Here is an 18,063-nt window from a genome sequence, read left to right as displayed (position 1 = left end):
TACAGAATTTTTGTGAGTGGAAAAATAAAATAATGTAAATTAATAAAAAATGATGAAATGCATAAAAATTAAGAATACACTTATATATAATGTATTTTGATGCATTTAACAAATATATTCTTAAAAATACATTTAATAGTACAGTAGGAGCAGAATAAATTTAATAACATACTTAATTAGAAAGTAATATATAATAAAACAATTCACATTAAACTAAATAACTGAGCAATAAAAGCACATTTATAAAAATTATTAAACACCTAACAATACAGTACCGAGCATGAACGAATTGTAATAATGTAACTTATTAGTAACTAATCAGTAAAACTGCTATTTAAATAAATTAAGTAATTATTAAATTAATTTAAATATATTTAGTAATTACTAGAATGTGGTCACACATTTATAAGTTAATCCATTTACTAACATGAACTAATACCAGACAATACCTGTACAGCATTTATTAATCATAGTTCATCAATTACTAATGCGCTATTAAAATCCAATGTTGTTTTTGTTAATATTAGTTAATGCACTGTGAGTTAAACTGACAATGAACAACTGTATTACCATTAGCTAACATTTGCTGATACTGTAATAACTGCATTATTCATTGTAGACATGGGCCAGTATAAGATTCTGACGGTATGATAACCTTGTAAAAAAAAATATCATGGTGTCAAAGTATTGTGATTACTGCTTTTTTACCCTTTGAGCATAAAATATTTTTGAGAAACATTTAAAATATTTTGGACCAGTAAACATGTCAGGCTAAATAATTCAAATCATTGACTTTTGCTGTCTTCATTTGTTTCAAAAACATTTCTTTTTAATTTAAAATGACATATTTGGATATCTTTTTCTGCTAGAGGTGCTGTTGTCCTTAAAAACTAAGAAAAATGTATATATTAAATCTTACACATACACTCTCAGAAATAAAGGTACAGGTGGTGTCACTGGGGCAGTACCTTTTCAAAAGGTACATATTTGTGCCTGAATGGTTCATAATAAGTACTTTTTATTGATACATTTGGGGACGAATATGCACCTTTAAGGAACCACTGTGGAGTCTTTGGGTACAAATATGCATCTTTGAAAAGGTACCACCCCAGTGACACCTCCTGTACCTTAATTTCTGAGAATTTAGCGCAGGAATGGTATACCAGAAAACTTTGGTGGTTTTAAAACCTTGACTTTTCCAAACAGCAGCATATATTCCACAGTTGAAAACTGTTAACATCCCATATTTCATAGTTTGTTCATGTTAGTAAATACATTAATTCACATTAACTAAAGCACCGCAACCTATACAGTAATGTAATCATGTGGGAAAGTGAGGTGATATACACTACCGGTAAAATGTTTTGGGGTCAGTAGGATTTTTAAATGTTTTAAAATAAACTTCTCCTGCTCACCAAGGCTGCATTTATCTCATCAAAAATGCCGTACAAATTAAAATTATAAAATGTTATTGCACTATAAAAGAACAGTTCAAGTGATATTAATGATGCATTTTCAGCTTCATTATGCAGTCTTCAGTCACAAGATCCTTTAGAATTCACTCTAATATTAATTATTAATATTATTATTAATGTAATAGTGATAAAAGTGATAATGGAGTAATAATTTATTTTGAAACTACATACAATAAGTGGCGATGCAGTGGCGCAGTAGGTGATAGTAGGCGCAGTAGGCGCCCCACAGCAAGAAGGTCGCTGGTTGGAACCTCGGCTCAGCTGTCGTTTCTGTGTGGAGTTTGCATGTTCTCACTGCCTTCGCGTGGGTTTCCTCCGGGTGCTCCGGTTTCCCCCACAGTCCAAAGACAGACGGTACAGGTGAATTGGGTATGCTAAATTGTCCGTAGTGTGTGAATGTGTGTGTGAATGTTTCCCAGAGATGGGTTGCGGCTGGAAAGGCATCCGCTGCGTAAAAACATGCAGAATAAGTTGGTGGGTCATTCCGCTGTGGCGACCCCAGATAAATAAAGTGACTAAGCCAACAAGAAAATGAATGAATATATATATATATATATATATATATATATATATATATATATATATATAGTTGAAGTAGAAAATATTAGCCCCTTAAAAAGTAGTTTAAAGGGGCTAATAATTTTGTCCTTAAAATGGTGTTTAGAAATTAAAACACTGCTTTTATTCTAGCCAAAATAAAACAAATAAGACTTTCTCCAGAAGAAAAAAATATTATCAGACATACTGTGAAAATTTCCTTGCTGTGCTAAACATTTAGAAACTGAATGAAACTAAAGGGGGCTAATAATTCTGATTCCATATTCACCTGCAGACTATTGCCTTTAGGCGTCCGTGTCAAAGAATGCAAATTCCCTGGCTCAAGTAAGCTGCACTAGATTTATTAATGCAAAAAAGCAGCCTGTAAACACAGATAGCGTCCCTGCGGCCTGTCATTCCTCGACTTCACACAGTCAGTCTGTCAGTCTTGTCTTTTTTTTCACAGCCCGCGCGCTCAAGCAAACACAGGCAACGAGCTCTGTCCGCTGACGTAAGAGCTGGCTCTGGTCGTCCTGGTAACGAATTGGCACCGGAGTGTGGAAGCGCCTCGAGGCCCCGCCCCCTGTACAAATACCCCCCTCGGCTCTGACGTCAATTCACGTCAGCCGGAGAACATGATGCCTCCTGCGAGTCAACTCGTGGACTCTCGCAAACACGGCTGAAATATTAGAGCTCTATTGTACCGGAGGAGCTGGCGTGACTCCTCAACACGCTTTGCTGGTCCTGCTGAAGACTGGAGCGGACGGGCGCCGGGCACCCTGGCAGGCACGCTGGCATTTTCGACACGTTTTAGCCTCGTTATCTTGAGGCTCCAGCGGCAGGTCTCTATCTCGTCACCCCGAACCCTGGCGTTTCACTAACAGCATGGTCATGGCTGACTGTCACCAAAAGCCAGCAGCGCTCAGGGGTCCCGTCCGGGTGGGCTTTTACGACATCGAGCGGACTCTCGGAAAGGGCAATTTCGCGGTTGTGAAACTGGCTAGGCATCGCATAACTAAGACCGAGGTGAGTGAAGACTGTGTCGGCTGCAGAGACGTGCTGTGCAGCTCCGAAAAACTACTAGACACAAAGTTGGAGAGAGAGAGAGAGAGAGCGAGAGAGAGAGAGAGCAATACTCACTGGCTCGATTGTTATATCATGCTGTTGTTTGAGTCTGGTTGTGTGAGAACTTGTTTTCTGTGGTCATAAACAACAACCTGTTTGTCTCTTAAGCAGTGGCAGGGTACTGGTTTGAATAAGGAGGCACCTGAAGTGTATTAATTTAGAGAAGATTTATAACACTAACGTTTTTTAAATTCGTATTTTTTATGTTGTTAATCATTTTGACAGATCTGATGTAGATATTATAAGCTGATTGGCAGTTTTTTTTTATATCCTATAACCTTAGAGTTGTGTGTTGATTTATCTCATAGCAGATTTTCTTTAAAAGATGTATACTTTTAAGCGTTTTTGTCAACATAAGTAATTTTTATAATTTTATTAAATATCACAGTCACCTGCAATTAATATTTAACAACTTAATTACAGTTGACTCATTTATTTTTAAATTTGTGTTTAACCATTTGCTTGAAATAGGTCACCAATAACAGAGTAATAACAGTATTATTATTATTTTTATTATTATTTTGATCAGGTAGCTGTTTTTCTTTAGAACACTTTAATGTAATCTGTTTTATAAATAATACAAATATTTTAAAGTATCGATTTTTGTTTGATCAAGGAGCCACTTGCATTTTTATTAATTAAATTCCATTAATTTCTGATTTTGCTCAGAAGCATGTCGACTACAGTTCTCTGAAGCTACACAATTATAGCTGAAGCCTGTTTGCAGCATTGCATGCATTGATGAATGCACGTCCAGCAGCCTAACACCTCAGTGGAAATATGCAGGGTGTGCAGGCATTGTCAGCTTTTGAATTGTGTCAAAATAATAGTTGTCAAAGACAGACAAAAGACTCTCGAAATGATGCTTGTTTACTGCCCTTCAAATGTGGGCCATGCTGTTGTGCATTTGTGCAATGGTTGCATAAGCAGCAGGGGTGATTTTGTGATAATGGATGTCGCCTCATCACAAAATATGAGCTGATGTTTGTCTCACATTCCTTGCAAAGAAACACTGCTGAGCTCTGAATGCATGGCACAGCGTGGAATCATAGTCTCCAAAAATATTTTATATATTTCTAATGTGTTTATTTATTCATTTTTAGTTCCCAGCTCGAATATTTCCATTGTGTGAATAAAATCTGTATTGAATGGTGTTTTTCACAATCAAGCTGCGTGACATTGCGTTGTAGTAGGTTGTGTTGCTTTGCAGGTGAAATTTTAGTTCTTGGTGTAAATATTTGTTTTTGGTGCATTGTATTTCTGATTAAAGCTGAACAATATATCGTTTGAGCATCAATAATGCAATGTGTGCATATCCGCTATAGTCACATTGCAGAACTAGATTTTTTTTATTAAACATAAAAAGGTAAATATATAAATATATATATTTTTTTTTATACAACAATGACCGTGTTATTTTACATTCGATTGTTCAATTTTTGTACTTAAATACTGTTACACTCCCAGTATATAATTTTTGCTCTGTCTTTATATATATATATATATATATATATATATATATATATATATATATATATATATATATATATATATATATATATATATATATGTGTGTGTGTGTGTGTGTGTGTGTGTATATATACACTTTGCTCAGCAAATATAAGTAGACCCCTCCAAATCTATCTTTTAGATTCATATTTTTAATAGGATGATTTGGAATATTATATTTGTGCATATACATTAGATTAGTTAGTACTGAAGCCAAATCTGGAGCTTGTCTAACAAAATGTCTTACAATAACGGTCCAAAAACTAGTACAGGCAAATTTATATGTTATAGAAAAATATTAAATATAAATTTAAAAAAAAAAAGAGGAAAAATCAAGAGAAGCAAAAAAAAAAAAAAAAAGTAAACATTTTGTTGAAATTTTGTAGGTTGTACTTTTTTTTTGCAATATTTTGCTTAAATTTAATTGTATTATTGTTCAATTTCTTAATATGTTTGGTGAATAAAATAATATTTTAGTGAATATATCTGTGTAATAAGTCAGTTTTGTTTAAATGCACCAAAATTCATTTTCAATTCTATATTAACAGAGAAATGAATAAAAATATTCATTTTTAAAAAGGGTGTACTTAATTATGCTGAGCATTGCAAATATGTTTGTAATCTATTATATTTTATGCAGATGCACTGCATCAAAAAAGTCTTAATCATCCCAGTTGATCTAAATTAATGACACCTTTCCAAATATAGCTATTCAAGCCATTTGGTAAAAATTAAATTAAAATCGCAATATATACACAGCAAAGCAAAATATTGCAATATCAGATTTTTCTAATACCGTGTGTCTCTATTTCTGATATTATGAATTGCTTCTGTCATGTAATAGCCAATGAAGCTGGTATGAAAATAAACAAATGTTACACTGTAAAAAATGTTTGCCTTAAATTTTTCAGTTCAATTAAAATAAGTGCACAATACAATGAAAACAGTGCACAATACAATTATTACAATATTAATTCATCGTTGTTAACGTTAGTTGCTGAAAACAAGGTTTTTCATTGTTAGTTCATGCTGTGCATCAACTAATGTTAATAAGCATGAATTTTTATGTTAATAATGCATTAGTAAATATTGAACTACCATTAATAAATGCCAAATATTATTAGTTCATGTTAAGCGAGGAAAGTGCGATCAATTAATCAAGTAATTTTAATTTACATTACAAACTTGACAAACTTGGTTTAATACAGCATTGTATGACTAAAGCTGAAACACGATTAACATTTGAATAAATTCAATTAATATTAAAAACATTTTACGATGACTTATTGTTCTTATATTCTGACTTAATCTGTTCTGCTTGGTTGGTGTTATACAGTTATTGCAAACTTTTATTTACACAGCTTTAGGTTTTATGCTGTCTATGCAGGTCTACAGATGCAGAGTTTACACTGGAATGGTGTTAGTGAGGGAATTATGATATTAACAGACCTATGTTGTAGAGTAGAAGCATTTCTTTCTGTAGTAGCTGTCTTAGGGCGTCTGTATTTCTGTGGGGAGGACACTGAGATTCTCGCCAGGCTCCTGTGTTTTTTGATTTTCTCTGTTCTCTTTTTCTCAGCTGTCTTGAAAATACACACATGCTCTGGTACCATGTGTCTTTCGCTCTGTACTTGTGCTTCAGAGTCGCCTGCTTTGTTCATGGGTTCAGCAGACAGTTGGATCTCTGTTTCTGCCGATGAGAATGACAAACCGCATTCGCATATGACAGCTGATTCATAGGGAGTGATGTGCTGGAATGTTTTCACTCAGTTACTGTTATGTTTTCCAAAGGTCAACAACTAGGCTGGCCTGAGGTCAGTGTGAGAGAGTTTCAAGCCGGTAGACTTACCTGTCACTCATACTGTACATTCTGATGGAATTGTTTTTGCTAGCCGTGCACTGGTTTTTATACCTTGCAAATGTAAATGTTTGCAGTTTTGTGAAATACAGGTTGTCGTTTTGCAAATTCTTTCTATATTAAAGTGTGTCATCAAGATAATGTCATGCTGCTATAGCTAACACTGATGAGGCTTTGTGAAAAATGAATGTGCATACCATGGAAGATTGTGATTAATTATAAACCAGATTTTCTTTTTTTTTTCTTTTTTTGCAGTGTCTGTCTAATACACACACAACATTTGCTTGCTTTCATTACTGTTTTAAAATGTATTATTATTATTATTATTTTTATTATTATTATTTACTGGGGAATAATAGTAATAATAATTATAATTTAATTTAGTTTCTCTAAATATTATTATTACATTAGCTGTGATAGAAATGTATACGTTCTGGTAAAAATCTGACAGAAAAAACGTAATATGACCTGGCAATTGAAATAAAATAAAAACTTATATATTTTTTGGAGTATTGAAATTGTTGACATGATGATCTACGTACATATACGCTATTTTATTACTATTAGTTTTTTTTCTAATATTATTATTACAAATTTGTTATAACAGCGTCTTTATAACTATATAACAACAGTATAATAACTATTATAGTAGTATTATACGAAACTATGTCAAAATTTATGTAACTTATTATTATCATTAATATTATATTTTTTCAGAATGTTATTCTATTAACTTTTATTAACTGGACAAAATATGTATTTGTACATTTACGTTGCAGGGCAAACAATCTTATGACCCGACCATTTAAAAACACACACACACACAGTTGAAGTCAGAATGATTAGCCCCCTTTGAATTTTCTTTCCCTTTTTAAATATTCCCCAAATGATGTTTAACAGAGCAAGAAAATTTTCACAGTATGTCTGATAATATTTTTCTTCTGGAAATAGTATTATTTGTTTTATTTTGGCTAGAACAAAATCAGTTTTTAATTTTTTTGCAAAAAAATATCTATTAAAATATTATTTATATATATATATATATATGTGTATGTATGTATGTATATATATATATATATATATATATATATATATATATATATATATATATATATATATATATATATATATATATATATATATATATATTCATTCATTCATTTTCTTGTCGGCTTAGTCCCTTTATTAATCCGGGGTCGCCACAGCAGAATCAACCGCCAACTTATCCAGCACGTTTTTACGCAGCGGATGCCCTTCCAGCCGTAACCCATCTCTGGGAAACATCCACACAAACACTCATACAATACGGACAATTTAGCCTACCCAATCTTTGGACTGTGGGGGAAACCGGAGCAACCGGAGAAAATCTACGCGAAGGCAGGGAGAACATGCAAACTCCACACAGAAACACCAACTGAGCCAAGGTTCGAACCGGCGACCCAGCGACCTTCTTGCTGTGAGGCGACAGCACTACCTACTGCGCCACTGCCTTGCCATGTATATATATATATATATATATATATATATATATATATATATATATATATATATATATATATATATATATATATATATATATATATATATATATAAATATATATATATATATATATATATATATATATATATATATATATATATATATATATATATATATATATATATATATATATACCATTTCAATGTGGTTGTGTCATTGGCACATGAACATTTCCTGCTTGTTATCAAACTATTTTATAACTGTATCAAGAGTCAAGGGGCAATTCAATTATAACTTAATGTTAAAACAGCTATCATAACATTATTTATCAATATGTGGCTCTTTTTGGATTTCCGGAAGCTATAGAAATTAAAAATGTAAAACAGATGTTTTGGGAACATTGTTTTAGTTTACATACTACCAAATGGTCACTTTTTTTCCCCAAATGATGTTTAACAGTCGTTTTATTTCGGCTAAAATAAAAGCAGTTTTAAATTTTTTAAAAACCATTTTAGGGTCAAAATTACTAGCCCCTTTAAGCTATATTATTATTCGATAGTCTACAGAACAAATCACTGTTATACAATAACTTGCCTAATTACCCTAACCTGCCTAGTTAACCTAATTAGCCTAGTTAAGCCTTTAAATGTCACTTTAAGCTGTATAGAAAAATATCTAGTCAAATTATATTTACTGTCATCATGGCAAAGATAAAATAAATCAGTTATTAGAAATTAGTTATTAAAACTATTATGTTTAGAAATTTGTTGAAAAAATCTGCTTTCCGTTAAACAGGAATTGGGGGAAAAATAAACAGTGGGTTAATAATTGTGAATTCAAATGTACATATTAGGGCTGCATGATATTGGAAAAAATTGTACATTGCAATTTTACTCTTTGCAGAGTTAAAAATTGTTTGGAAAGAATTGATCATTTTAGATTGATTAGGATGATTTTGTATGGGAGTGCATAAGATATAACAAACTATCTACAAGCATAAACAAATTCAATAAAGAAAAATATGCTAATTAAATAAACAGCTTTTATTGTTTTCCAAAGAGTCAAAATGTGTTCAGGTATACAGTAAGTAAATAATCAAACGTAAAATAATCCTGCGTAGTCTTCGTTTGATAAAAAATTCAATAAAATTATTCGTTATTTATTTATCAAAAGTTACAAACGGTACATTTGCTTATGCCTGAATGCTTTTAAAATCATCACACAGTCACAGGCCTCAAAAAACACTTGCAAAATGATGAATTATAATCCAGACTCAACATTGCGTACACTCACAATGTGACTATTGCGAATGAACACATTACGATAACGATGCTAAATCGATATATTGTGCAGCCCTTTTATATATATTTATTTGGAGGAGCCTTAGAAATGTATTTTAGCTCTTGTTATTCTTGTTTATAGTAATGGTAGGAAGCACCACAATGTCATAAATCATTACAAACATTTATGTTACGGTTATGTAAAACAAATCCTTAAATGTGACAGCAGTTATGTTTTTTCTGCTCTTGTTTACTTACCTGAACATTATTATTATAAAGTCAAAGGCAGGGGATTAGGGTATGAGTGGTTATGAAATGGTAAATTACTCCTGTTCTACTCCCATTTGTCTGGCAAATGATGTAAAGCCTGTGGGAAAACGATAAGATAATTTGGATCATTAGCCTATTTCAGTACTTAAGCCGTTAACTAGACTCTCAGGTGTGTATTTGCATTGCTCACGTGTATTTCTGGCTTTGATCTGCACTGGGCTTGTGAAGACTGGATCAACTGGCAATGCAGACAGCAACAAGACTAATGAATTTCACCGAGTACCTCGAGGCATTGGGCTCTTTGCCAATGAAAGTCTGTCTCTGTGCTCTTCTTTCAACAGGTGGCTATAAAGATCATCGACAAGACCCAGCTGGATGCTGTAAACCTGGAGAAGATCTATCGTGAAGTGCAGATCATGAAAATGCTGGACCATCCGCACATCATTAAACTGTACCAGGTAATGCCATTTGCTGCCAGCATTGTTGGTAATTGCTTGCTGTGATTTTGATAAAAGCATCTGCTAAATATTAAAACATAGCTGAAACATAAGGTTTTAAGTGCAACGACTTTATGAAGTATTTAATGGGAATACACAGATGTAGATCTTTTGAGCCAATCTCATCTAATGCTTAATATTAGTGGTGATTTAAAATTTTATGTGTGGATATTAATATATTCATTATTTCTGTTTTATTTATTATCTGAGTCTGAACGTACGTTTATTTTGAAAAATTACTGTATTCTCTAGGTTACATCTCAGTCACTTAGGCGCCAAAATTTAACCCACAAGCTAGCAAAATAAGTAAGAAACAGACGGAAGTTTCTTGGCGAAGGGGAAAAGGCCCAATGAAGGACCCGTGAACTGCCAATGAATGGATCCGCAACCCATTTGTCAACAAATCAGGTTAATCCAGCATGTTTGTACAAGAAGAACAACAACTGCTGGAGATCACAAATGACAGACATTCACATATTGCGTCTTTTCCACGAGCAAGTTCGTTATTTTCCTTGGAGGAGTGCCACTTGTTTGTGCTTATTGGGAGTGACAGGAGGGAAAGCGCCCGTCTCGCGATTCACATGACAAGAACTGACCGATCAGCTTCATAATTTATATAGAATATACACATTTTGGTAGACTAATCATCTTGGACAAACACAGAACACACAAACACTGCAGGGTTTTTAATTTTCTCAATATATAAAACTTGTATCAGTCAGAGTTACAGCAATGTTTTGTCAACTTGTCATCTTCTGAGAAAACATTTGAGGATCGCCTAGCAATCTACGTAGACCTTGCCAGGAGCCCATGCGGTAAAATTGTCAAGTATTGATCGCTCCGCGGTGATAAAAATGTTGGGAACCACTGTTTTAAATCACTTAGAACAAGGAAAAACTAATAATATGGAGATCAATGCGCTGTACAAAATTATTAATTGGTTTTGCTAACTTTTTTAAGGTAACTGGTTGCTTAATATTTATATGAGCTGAATTTAAACAAACAAACTGAATTTAGTAATGTTTAACCTAATTTGGTTAAATTCAGCCCATATAAATTCTTTGCTACCAGATACCTTAAAAATGTAGCAAATACAATGAATCGTTTTTTTCAGTGTTTAAATCTTCAAAATAGATGACAGAAAACAGGAACAAGGTGAATTATCTTCTTGTGGAAGTTGAGCATTTAAATTGTCAGATGATAAATGTCAGCGCTTGCTTACATCAAGCATAGGGTTATTATGCATTATGGACACTAATATAGTTACTGCTGTCTTTATAGTTATTTTAATCTGTGCGAATGGACCCTAACAGCTATTTTTTGAAGTTTTATGCAACTGCCATGACTCAAATACAATTTTTAAGTGAATGTTATTTAGTGAATTGGTGGAAAAGTGGCTTTACAAAGAACTTTTTCTTGCTTTTATAGACCATAAAACAAAATAAAATAAAAGCAGGTGACACCGACTGTAATCATTTCACCAATCATTTCAGGCCTGAGTTAAAGTCTAACTACTTTTCACTGTAAACTTTCACATGACCACAACCAGCTGGAAAAAAGCCTATTTTTTTTCTATCTTTTTTCTTTTTTTTAAAACAAGAGATCATTCACACTCTGGAGTCAAAGTCACACAAACACTGAGAAGATGAGAGATCTTCTCCCCCAGTGTGACTTCAGCATTATGTAAGACTTTAGGTCACTCTGTTTTTTGGGAATGTGAATAGCGCTTCCTTATTATACAATATAGTGGCAGCAGCACCAGTCCAAGCTCTTGCCGTGTAATCATAGTGTATCATTATTTCCAACGGTTACTCCATTCAAACGGCATGAGTCAATTAGTCATTTCCTTTCAGCGCTCATAAACAGAGGGCAGCTCTGCGGGCTCTGCTGTCTCATCTCTAACCCCCGGTTTCCCTCTGCCCCATCTGCCATGGCTCAGGGTCCTAACACCAAGCAGCTGCTCCGCACACGCAGCCTCACATACACGTCACGCAGCAGCCAGTGCTCCATATTTAATGTGGAGCTGATCTGCTTCACATATCGTACATCAGCAGCACTGCATGTCAGCTTTTTCTTCAGACATTTCAGATGGAACACATATGTACAGTGCACGTTATAATCTGCAAACTCTAAAGGACAGTTCATGGAGGTTTGTTGTGTGTTAAATAATGTAAACTACATTAATACATTTTAAACTGCATATACAATTGTCTACTGTATATATTTTAAAGTATATATGAAGTTTTATTGCCATAAATTTACAGATTACTAAATATAAATGTGTAGCAGTGTTGGGGAAAGTTACTTTTGAAACTAATGCATTACAATATTGAGTTACTCCCTAAAAAAAGTAACTATAAAAAAGTAATGCTTTACGTTACTTTGCGTCAGGGCTGTTCAATTAATCGAAAGTTTAATTTTAGACGTTTAAGTTTAAAGTTTAATTAATAGACGAGCAGGGCACACACATCTAAAGTCATCTTAATGTGAGCGCTTTAATGGTAAAATATGCGTCAAAACGCTGTGTTTAGTGATTATTTATATTAACCCTCATTTGTATAATAAACAAACGAGTTGAGAATCAAAAGACGTGTGAAAGAGAAACCATTAAAGTGACAGCGTGCAATAGGCTATTCCTGCTGCTGCATGTTTTTATAATTAATCAAACAACAACAGGGGAAAATCCCTCACTGCTCTTGACTGAAGGACTTTTGTAGCTAAAGTTTTTTTTCTTACAGTAAAGATGCTTAAAGCACAGTTTGTTTCATATTTTTATTCTATTGTATATATTTCCCTTTCCTTATTTACAGGGAGGAAAATAACTGCATGCAGTTGAAGTCAGAATTATTAGCCCTCCTGAATTATTAGCAACCCTTTTCCCCCTAATTTCTGTTTAATGAAAAGTAGATTTTTTTTCAACCCATTTCTAAACATAACAGTTTTGATAACTCATTTTTAATAACTGATTTCTTTTATCTTTGCCTTGATGATACTACATAATATTTGTCAAAATACAAGCATTCAGATTCAAAGTGCGATTCAAAGGCTTAATTAGGGTAATTAGGCAAGTCATTGTATAACAGTAGTTTCTTCTGCAGACAATCAAACAATATTGCTTAAGGGGGCTAATAATATTGACCTTAAAATAGGTTTCATTTAAACCTGCTTTTATTCTAGCCAAAATAAAACAAATAACACTTTCTTAGGGAATAAAAATATTATAGAAAATGCTGTGAAAAATTCCTGAATCTGTCAAACATCATTTGGTAAATATTTATGAAAAAAATTATAATTTCACAAGAGCGCTAATAATTTTGACTTCAACTGATAATCGCTTTGAATAATCGTGATTACAATTATGACCAAAATAATCGTGATTAAGATTTTTCCCATAATCGAGCAGCCTTACTTTTTATTACCTGCTTGATCTCTTTCAGAACTTGTTTTTTTCTTTCTTTCTTTTTTAATAAAAAAAGCTCTGCAATTAACAACACACTGTATAACCTACACCTACATTTACCTTTAAAAAAACACATTGAAACATTATGTTTTAGCACAATGTTATCTAAGAACTTCCTGATCCCAGAGCTATACATGCCGTATATACAGATTATTAAAAGTTTAAAGCAATGTGTTTGCTACTTTTGTACTATTTTTCTTAAGTAAAATCACTGTCCATTGAGACATTTCCCTTTTCCTTTTCTTCAATGTGTTTAAAATAATGAACACATTCTCTCGTTGACTGCATGATTTATTGTGACTATTTTAATTTCAATTTAGCAATTAATTTTTTAAAAGCAAATAATTAAACTAAAAAGTAACTCGCATTACACTTTCAAGAAAGTAACAGAAATATTTGTATTTATTTTTTTAAATAATACTTTACTTAAAAAAGTAATATTAATATGTAACTCGCGTTACTTGTAATGCGTTACCCCTGATGTCCATAAAGTGCAAATGTACAGCAATTATAACGCTGTGCTAATTTTATCCCATGGGACAAATGCACAAGTATATAAAGATATATTTATAATATTTCATATATGTGATATATTTCCAGCTTAGTGTCAAAGTGCAACATTGTATAGCTACAGTGAGCACAATACTAATTTTAAATAAGTTTCTCATTTGATCTGATGTTGTTGCTTATGAGTATGACCAAATGAGATGATAAAATTTTACAAATTTTTGACAGATGAACAGATTAAAGTGCAATAAATTGTCACACTGTAAAAGTATAAAATTATCTAAAAGTTATTTTTAAATTAATAATTTTTTTTATATAATTATTATATTTTAGACATTTTTAAGCCTTGTGTACAGTTCAAATTGACTACCCTTTCATTACGTTTGCGGCTGTTTTTGCCCATTGATGTTTTTTATTGCAAAGCCATGACACCAAATAATCATACATTCTTGATTGTTGGTGTTTTTCCTTGTTGGAACGAGGTAAAACTTTTCATTTTTACTGTTGATCATTAGTTGGCAGTATTAACATTTTTGATGAGCCTGTTCTGACTTTTATATTGAGTTCCATCAAATAAAACAGCTGATTATAGTGTGCGTGCATAAATACACTTACTATGTTCTGAGAGCTGAGCTGCTTATTTTTTATTTTCTCAAACAAATTAAGGTAAGAGTACAAAGGTCTTTTACATGCTTACACACTATACTTCATATAACCATTTAATTTTTATTCAAAAACTAAGCTTTTTTTGCACTGCAACTTATGATTAACAGTAACATTTAGTAAATTTACCTCTACTCAACAGGGAAAGCCAGCAACAATCAAGACTGCATAATTATTTGCTGTCATAGATATGCAATCAATAAAATGTTGTCATAATGGAAGTCAATAGGACAAAAACAGCCGTGAACATAACGAAAGAGTCGTAAATTTGCCCAGAGTGTATTATTGATTTATTTTTTATTTTTTTATTTCAAAGCACTTTCCCAAAATATGTGTCAAAGTAATATGTCAAAACATTCCAGTTGCTGAAATTAATTAATTTCAATTCCGATTTCAATTCAATTCCAGTTGCAAATTAAGACTCAAAATCTACCCATAGTGGATGAAAACATCCCCAACAGCAAATTAGGGTTAAAATCGATGTTTATATACTGTTCATATTTTGTTTTCTGTTGTCAATTTATGCACGTTGTATGATTGATTAATATCGCTAAAATATATGTCTGTTTGTGAATAGTGTGAATTTAATTGTATTATATGATGTACTTTTTAGCATATCTTACTGATTATTAATGACTCAATACTGGCGGTTATTCACATTAAGCCACAGCCAACTAGTGTTGAATCAACTCTTCGCATGAGCTAATTTGAGATATTTCCAGTTATTGCTTATTTGGCAGCTGAGTGGGATCAGAAGTGATTTGTGATCACTGTGTTCTTAAGAGCTCTGAGCTCACCGCTTCCACCAAAACAGGTTTTTGGAAAGGAGAATTAGTTTAAGAGTTGAAAAGATGATTCATAATCTGGCCTAGATGCTGATTTTATTAGGCACCCTATAATGCCTTTAAATGGCAAGCAAAAGCAGAAAATCCCCCACTAGTTGAGCCCAGATAAAGCTGATTTACACACAGCCTCTCTGTTGAGATGAGGCTGATGTATCAGTAAACCCCAAACTACCAGATTGTGTAAATGGCTAATGGTAATGTTTGTCAGGGATCTTTGAGTGTCGCTGAATTATAACATGCCGCGTCTCCTCACTACATTTGGGCCTATTCATCTTTTTGTTTTCTTTGGCTAATTCTGGAGTCCTCCCACACATTGCTGGATTTGACACTACACTGTGAATCAGGCCTACGAGTAAACCAGCATCCCACTCCAATTCATGTGTGTTTCATTATGATACTGCAAACTCAATGGGATACTTCAGATTTCAGTTCAATGTAGCTGTCACTTTATCACTCAGCTTGTTTTTTCAGTTAATTTTACACTTGCTTTGTGATTCATATTTTTGGTTCTACGTATGTCACGGTGTCAGAAGTTTTAGCTTTAACATACGTTGCTTTTTATTCTTTCACAGGTCATGGAGACCAAGAATATGCTGTACCTTGTGACGGAATACGCCAAAAATGGGGAAATCTTTGGTAAGTGGCATTAATGCTACACCAGGCATCAGTGGAAAAACACTGTATGAGTATTTTGATTAGTTTGAGGGTAAAATAATTTGTTTGTATTGGAATGCTCTGTATGGACCTTATTTTTCAATGTGGAAGTGGGCTGATTTTTGCGAGTGTTTTAAAACTTCCGATTCAGTCGACTATGGGAGAAATAAAATAAAAACAATCAAACTACTTGCTCTACAAAGAAGTGTTTGCATACTAAACAGACAAAGCAGAATCATATGATAGAAAATATCAGTTTGCAGCAGCACAACAAGTTGTTTTTAACGTCTGAAAATTAATGAAAGTAAATGAGACCGGAAATCTTGAATCAAAGATTCAAAAGGCTGTGCGGCTGCCTGCTCATAAGCAAAGAATAAGGTCAATATAGACGTATTGGGATCTCAATTATTAATACAATATCCATAAAATACAATTATATAAACTTTTGCATCCAGACATTTACTTAAGCAGTGTGACGTAAATTATGAAAGTGAATGTTTAAGGCTCTGCTATACTACAACAAAGTTATAAAGTTATAAGCTATATAAAACAAAGTTCTTATTTCGTGCTTTGTTTGAAAGCAAAAAATATTTTGAAAAGGCTGAGTGTTGGTATACTCTTTTCAAACATTCCACACCCCCGTGCTGCAGGAGGCAGAGTTTTAAATGTGTTGCGCTGCTTAACTGTACTGCTAAAAAGAAAAATGATAGTGGTTCAAAGTGAATAACAGTTTCATAAATATAGATGTCTGAAAAAAACAGCCTTCTCTGCAAGAAGCATGACCATGCCATGTTTCATTGCTTTATATCTGCCATTGACAGAGACAGAGTGGGACAATGTTTAGAACTTTTCAACTGGTGTGAAACCCTCTGACTCTTTTTCTGCTACTCGACCCTCCTCAGGTGTGTTCATGTTGTATCTTGGTGTTGTTGTGCTGGATATTTAGATTAATGTCTGATTCTAAACTTTGTTGACACATCAAAGTAGGTTGTAGGGTTGCATGGTTTACCGGTACATTGGCAGCACTGCAATACTATGGCACCAAAATACTGGCGGTGCCTCCGTACTCTTTAAATGGTAATATTGTCATTAACGCTTCTAAAATAGTTAATGTTGCATGTGAAAAAGTCACTAAAGTCACTTTAAGGCAGCAAAACTGTGTAAAGTTTGTGCCTTGTTTTATTATGCTTCAAACACATCTGAACCAGTTCATATCTGTTCCTGAGAATATGATTTAGCTACAATGACCATGTCAATCTCTTAAAAAGAACAACGTGAATTTTAAAGTGAAATTTGGAATTACAGTGGATTCATACTAAGACTGAAAAAAAAAAAAATAAAAAATAAAAACAGGAAACACTAAGAAAACAATCATTTTTCAACTCATATTTTGTTGAAAAAAATCTCTTCTTGTTTAATTTGTATCTTAATTTTGATGTATTTTTTGTTGGTCAGTTATCTGCAAAATAAATGAAAATAAAAAATAATATTAGAGGTGAAGGGATGTCAAAAGCCACTATTTTTCCACAGCCCAAACACAAACTTTTAAACAAAATTGAAATGTTCATCATTTAAATATAATTATTATAGTTTTTCTGACAGTTTGCTTTATTTCATAGATTTGAGTTATGAATTAATACAGTATCGTGATACTACTTGGTATAGTGATACTTCAGCTGATATAGTATCGCGGCCTAAATTTATGGTATCGTGACAATCCTAGTAGGTAGGTAGAGTTCCAGAACATACCCAATGATTGTGTAATCATCATGGACCAATGGCTGCTCAAAGATTTTTAGGGCTGAAAAAAAACTCCCCCAAAAAGTTTGATTTGGTGGGCTGTTAAACTAAAAGAGAACTTAGTTTTGGCCAGATTTTGTTTGATATAACATCATTTCAATAA

At 32.9% G+C, this 18,063-nt stretch overlaps 1 protein-coding gene and 1 long non-coding RNA gene across 4 annotated transcripts in view; one reads left to right on the top strand and one right to left on the bottom strand.

Annotated features, from left to right (window-relative positions):
• Nucleotides 1-18,063, bottom strand: part of LOC137487746 (uncharacterized) — a 79,233-nt gene that overhangs the window by 20,233 nt on the left and 40,937 nt on the right. Inside the window, exons 1-2 of one of the 3 annotated variants that reach the window (XR_015509379.1) lie at nucleotides 9,725-9,920; nucleotides 9,523-9,631 (exon numbers count right to left, since the gene is read on the bottom strand). The exons of the other annotated variants lie outside the window; for them this stretch is intronic. This is a non-coding gene — a long non-coding RNA (uncharacterized LOC137487746). Of the gene's footprint in view, nucleotides 1-9,522; nucleotides 9,632-9,724; nucleotides 9,921-18,063 lie in introns of those variants that run through there. 3 annotated transcript variants of the gene reach the window in all.
• The window catches only part of sik2b (salt-inducible kinase 2b), a 55,405-nt gene continuing 39,973 nt past the window's right edge, over nucleotides 2,632-18,063 (top strand). Inside the window, exons 1-3 of the mRNA XM_087284077.1 lie at nucleotides 2,632-3,038; nucleotides 9,876-9,992; nucleotides 16,079-16,142. Of these exons, the coding sequence (XP_087140203.1) occupies nucleotides 2,898-3,038; nucleotides 9,876-9,992; nucleotides 16,079-16,142 (322 nt within the window). The 5' untranslated portion in view covers nucleotides 2,632-2,897. The remainder of the gene's footprint in view (nucleotides 3,039-9,875; nucleotides 9,993-16,078; nucleotides 16,143-18,063) is intronic.

This window comes from Danio rerio, chromosome 15 (assembly GCF_052040795.2).
Source record: "Danio rerio strain M-AB ecotype USA chromosome 15, GRCz13ab, whole genome shotgun sequence".
In the NCBI taxonomy this organism is placed as follows: Eukaryota; Metazoa; Chordata; class Actinopteri; order Cypriniformes; family Danionidae; genus Danio; species Danio rerio.
The sequence above is the reverse complement of the archived record's forward strand: the minus strand, read 5'-3'. Positions and strand labels throughout refer to the sequence as shown.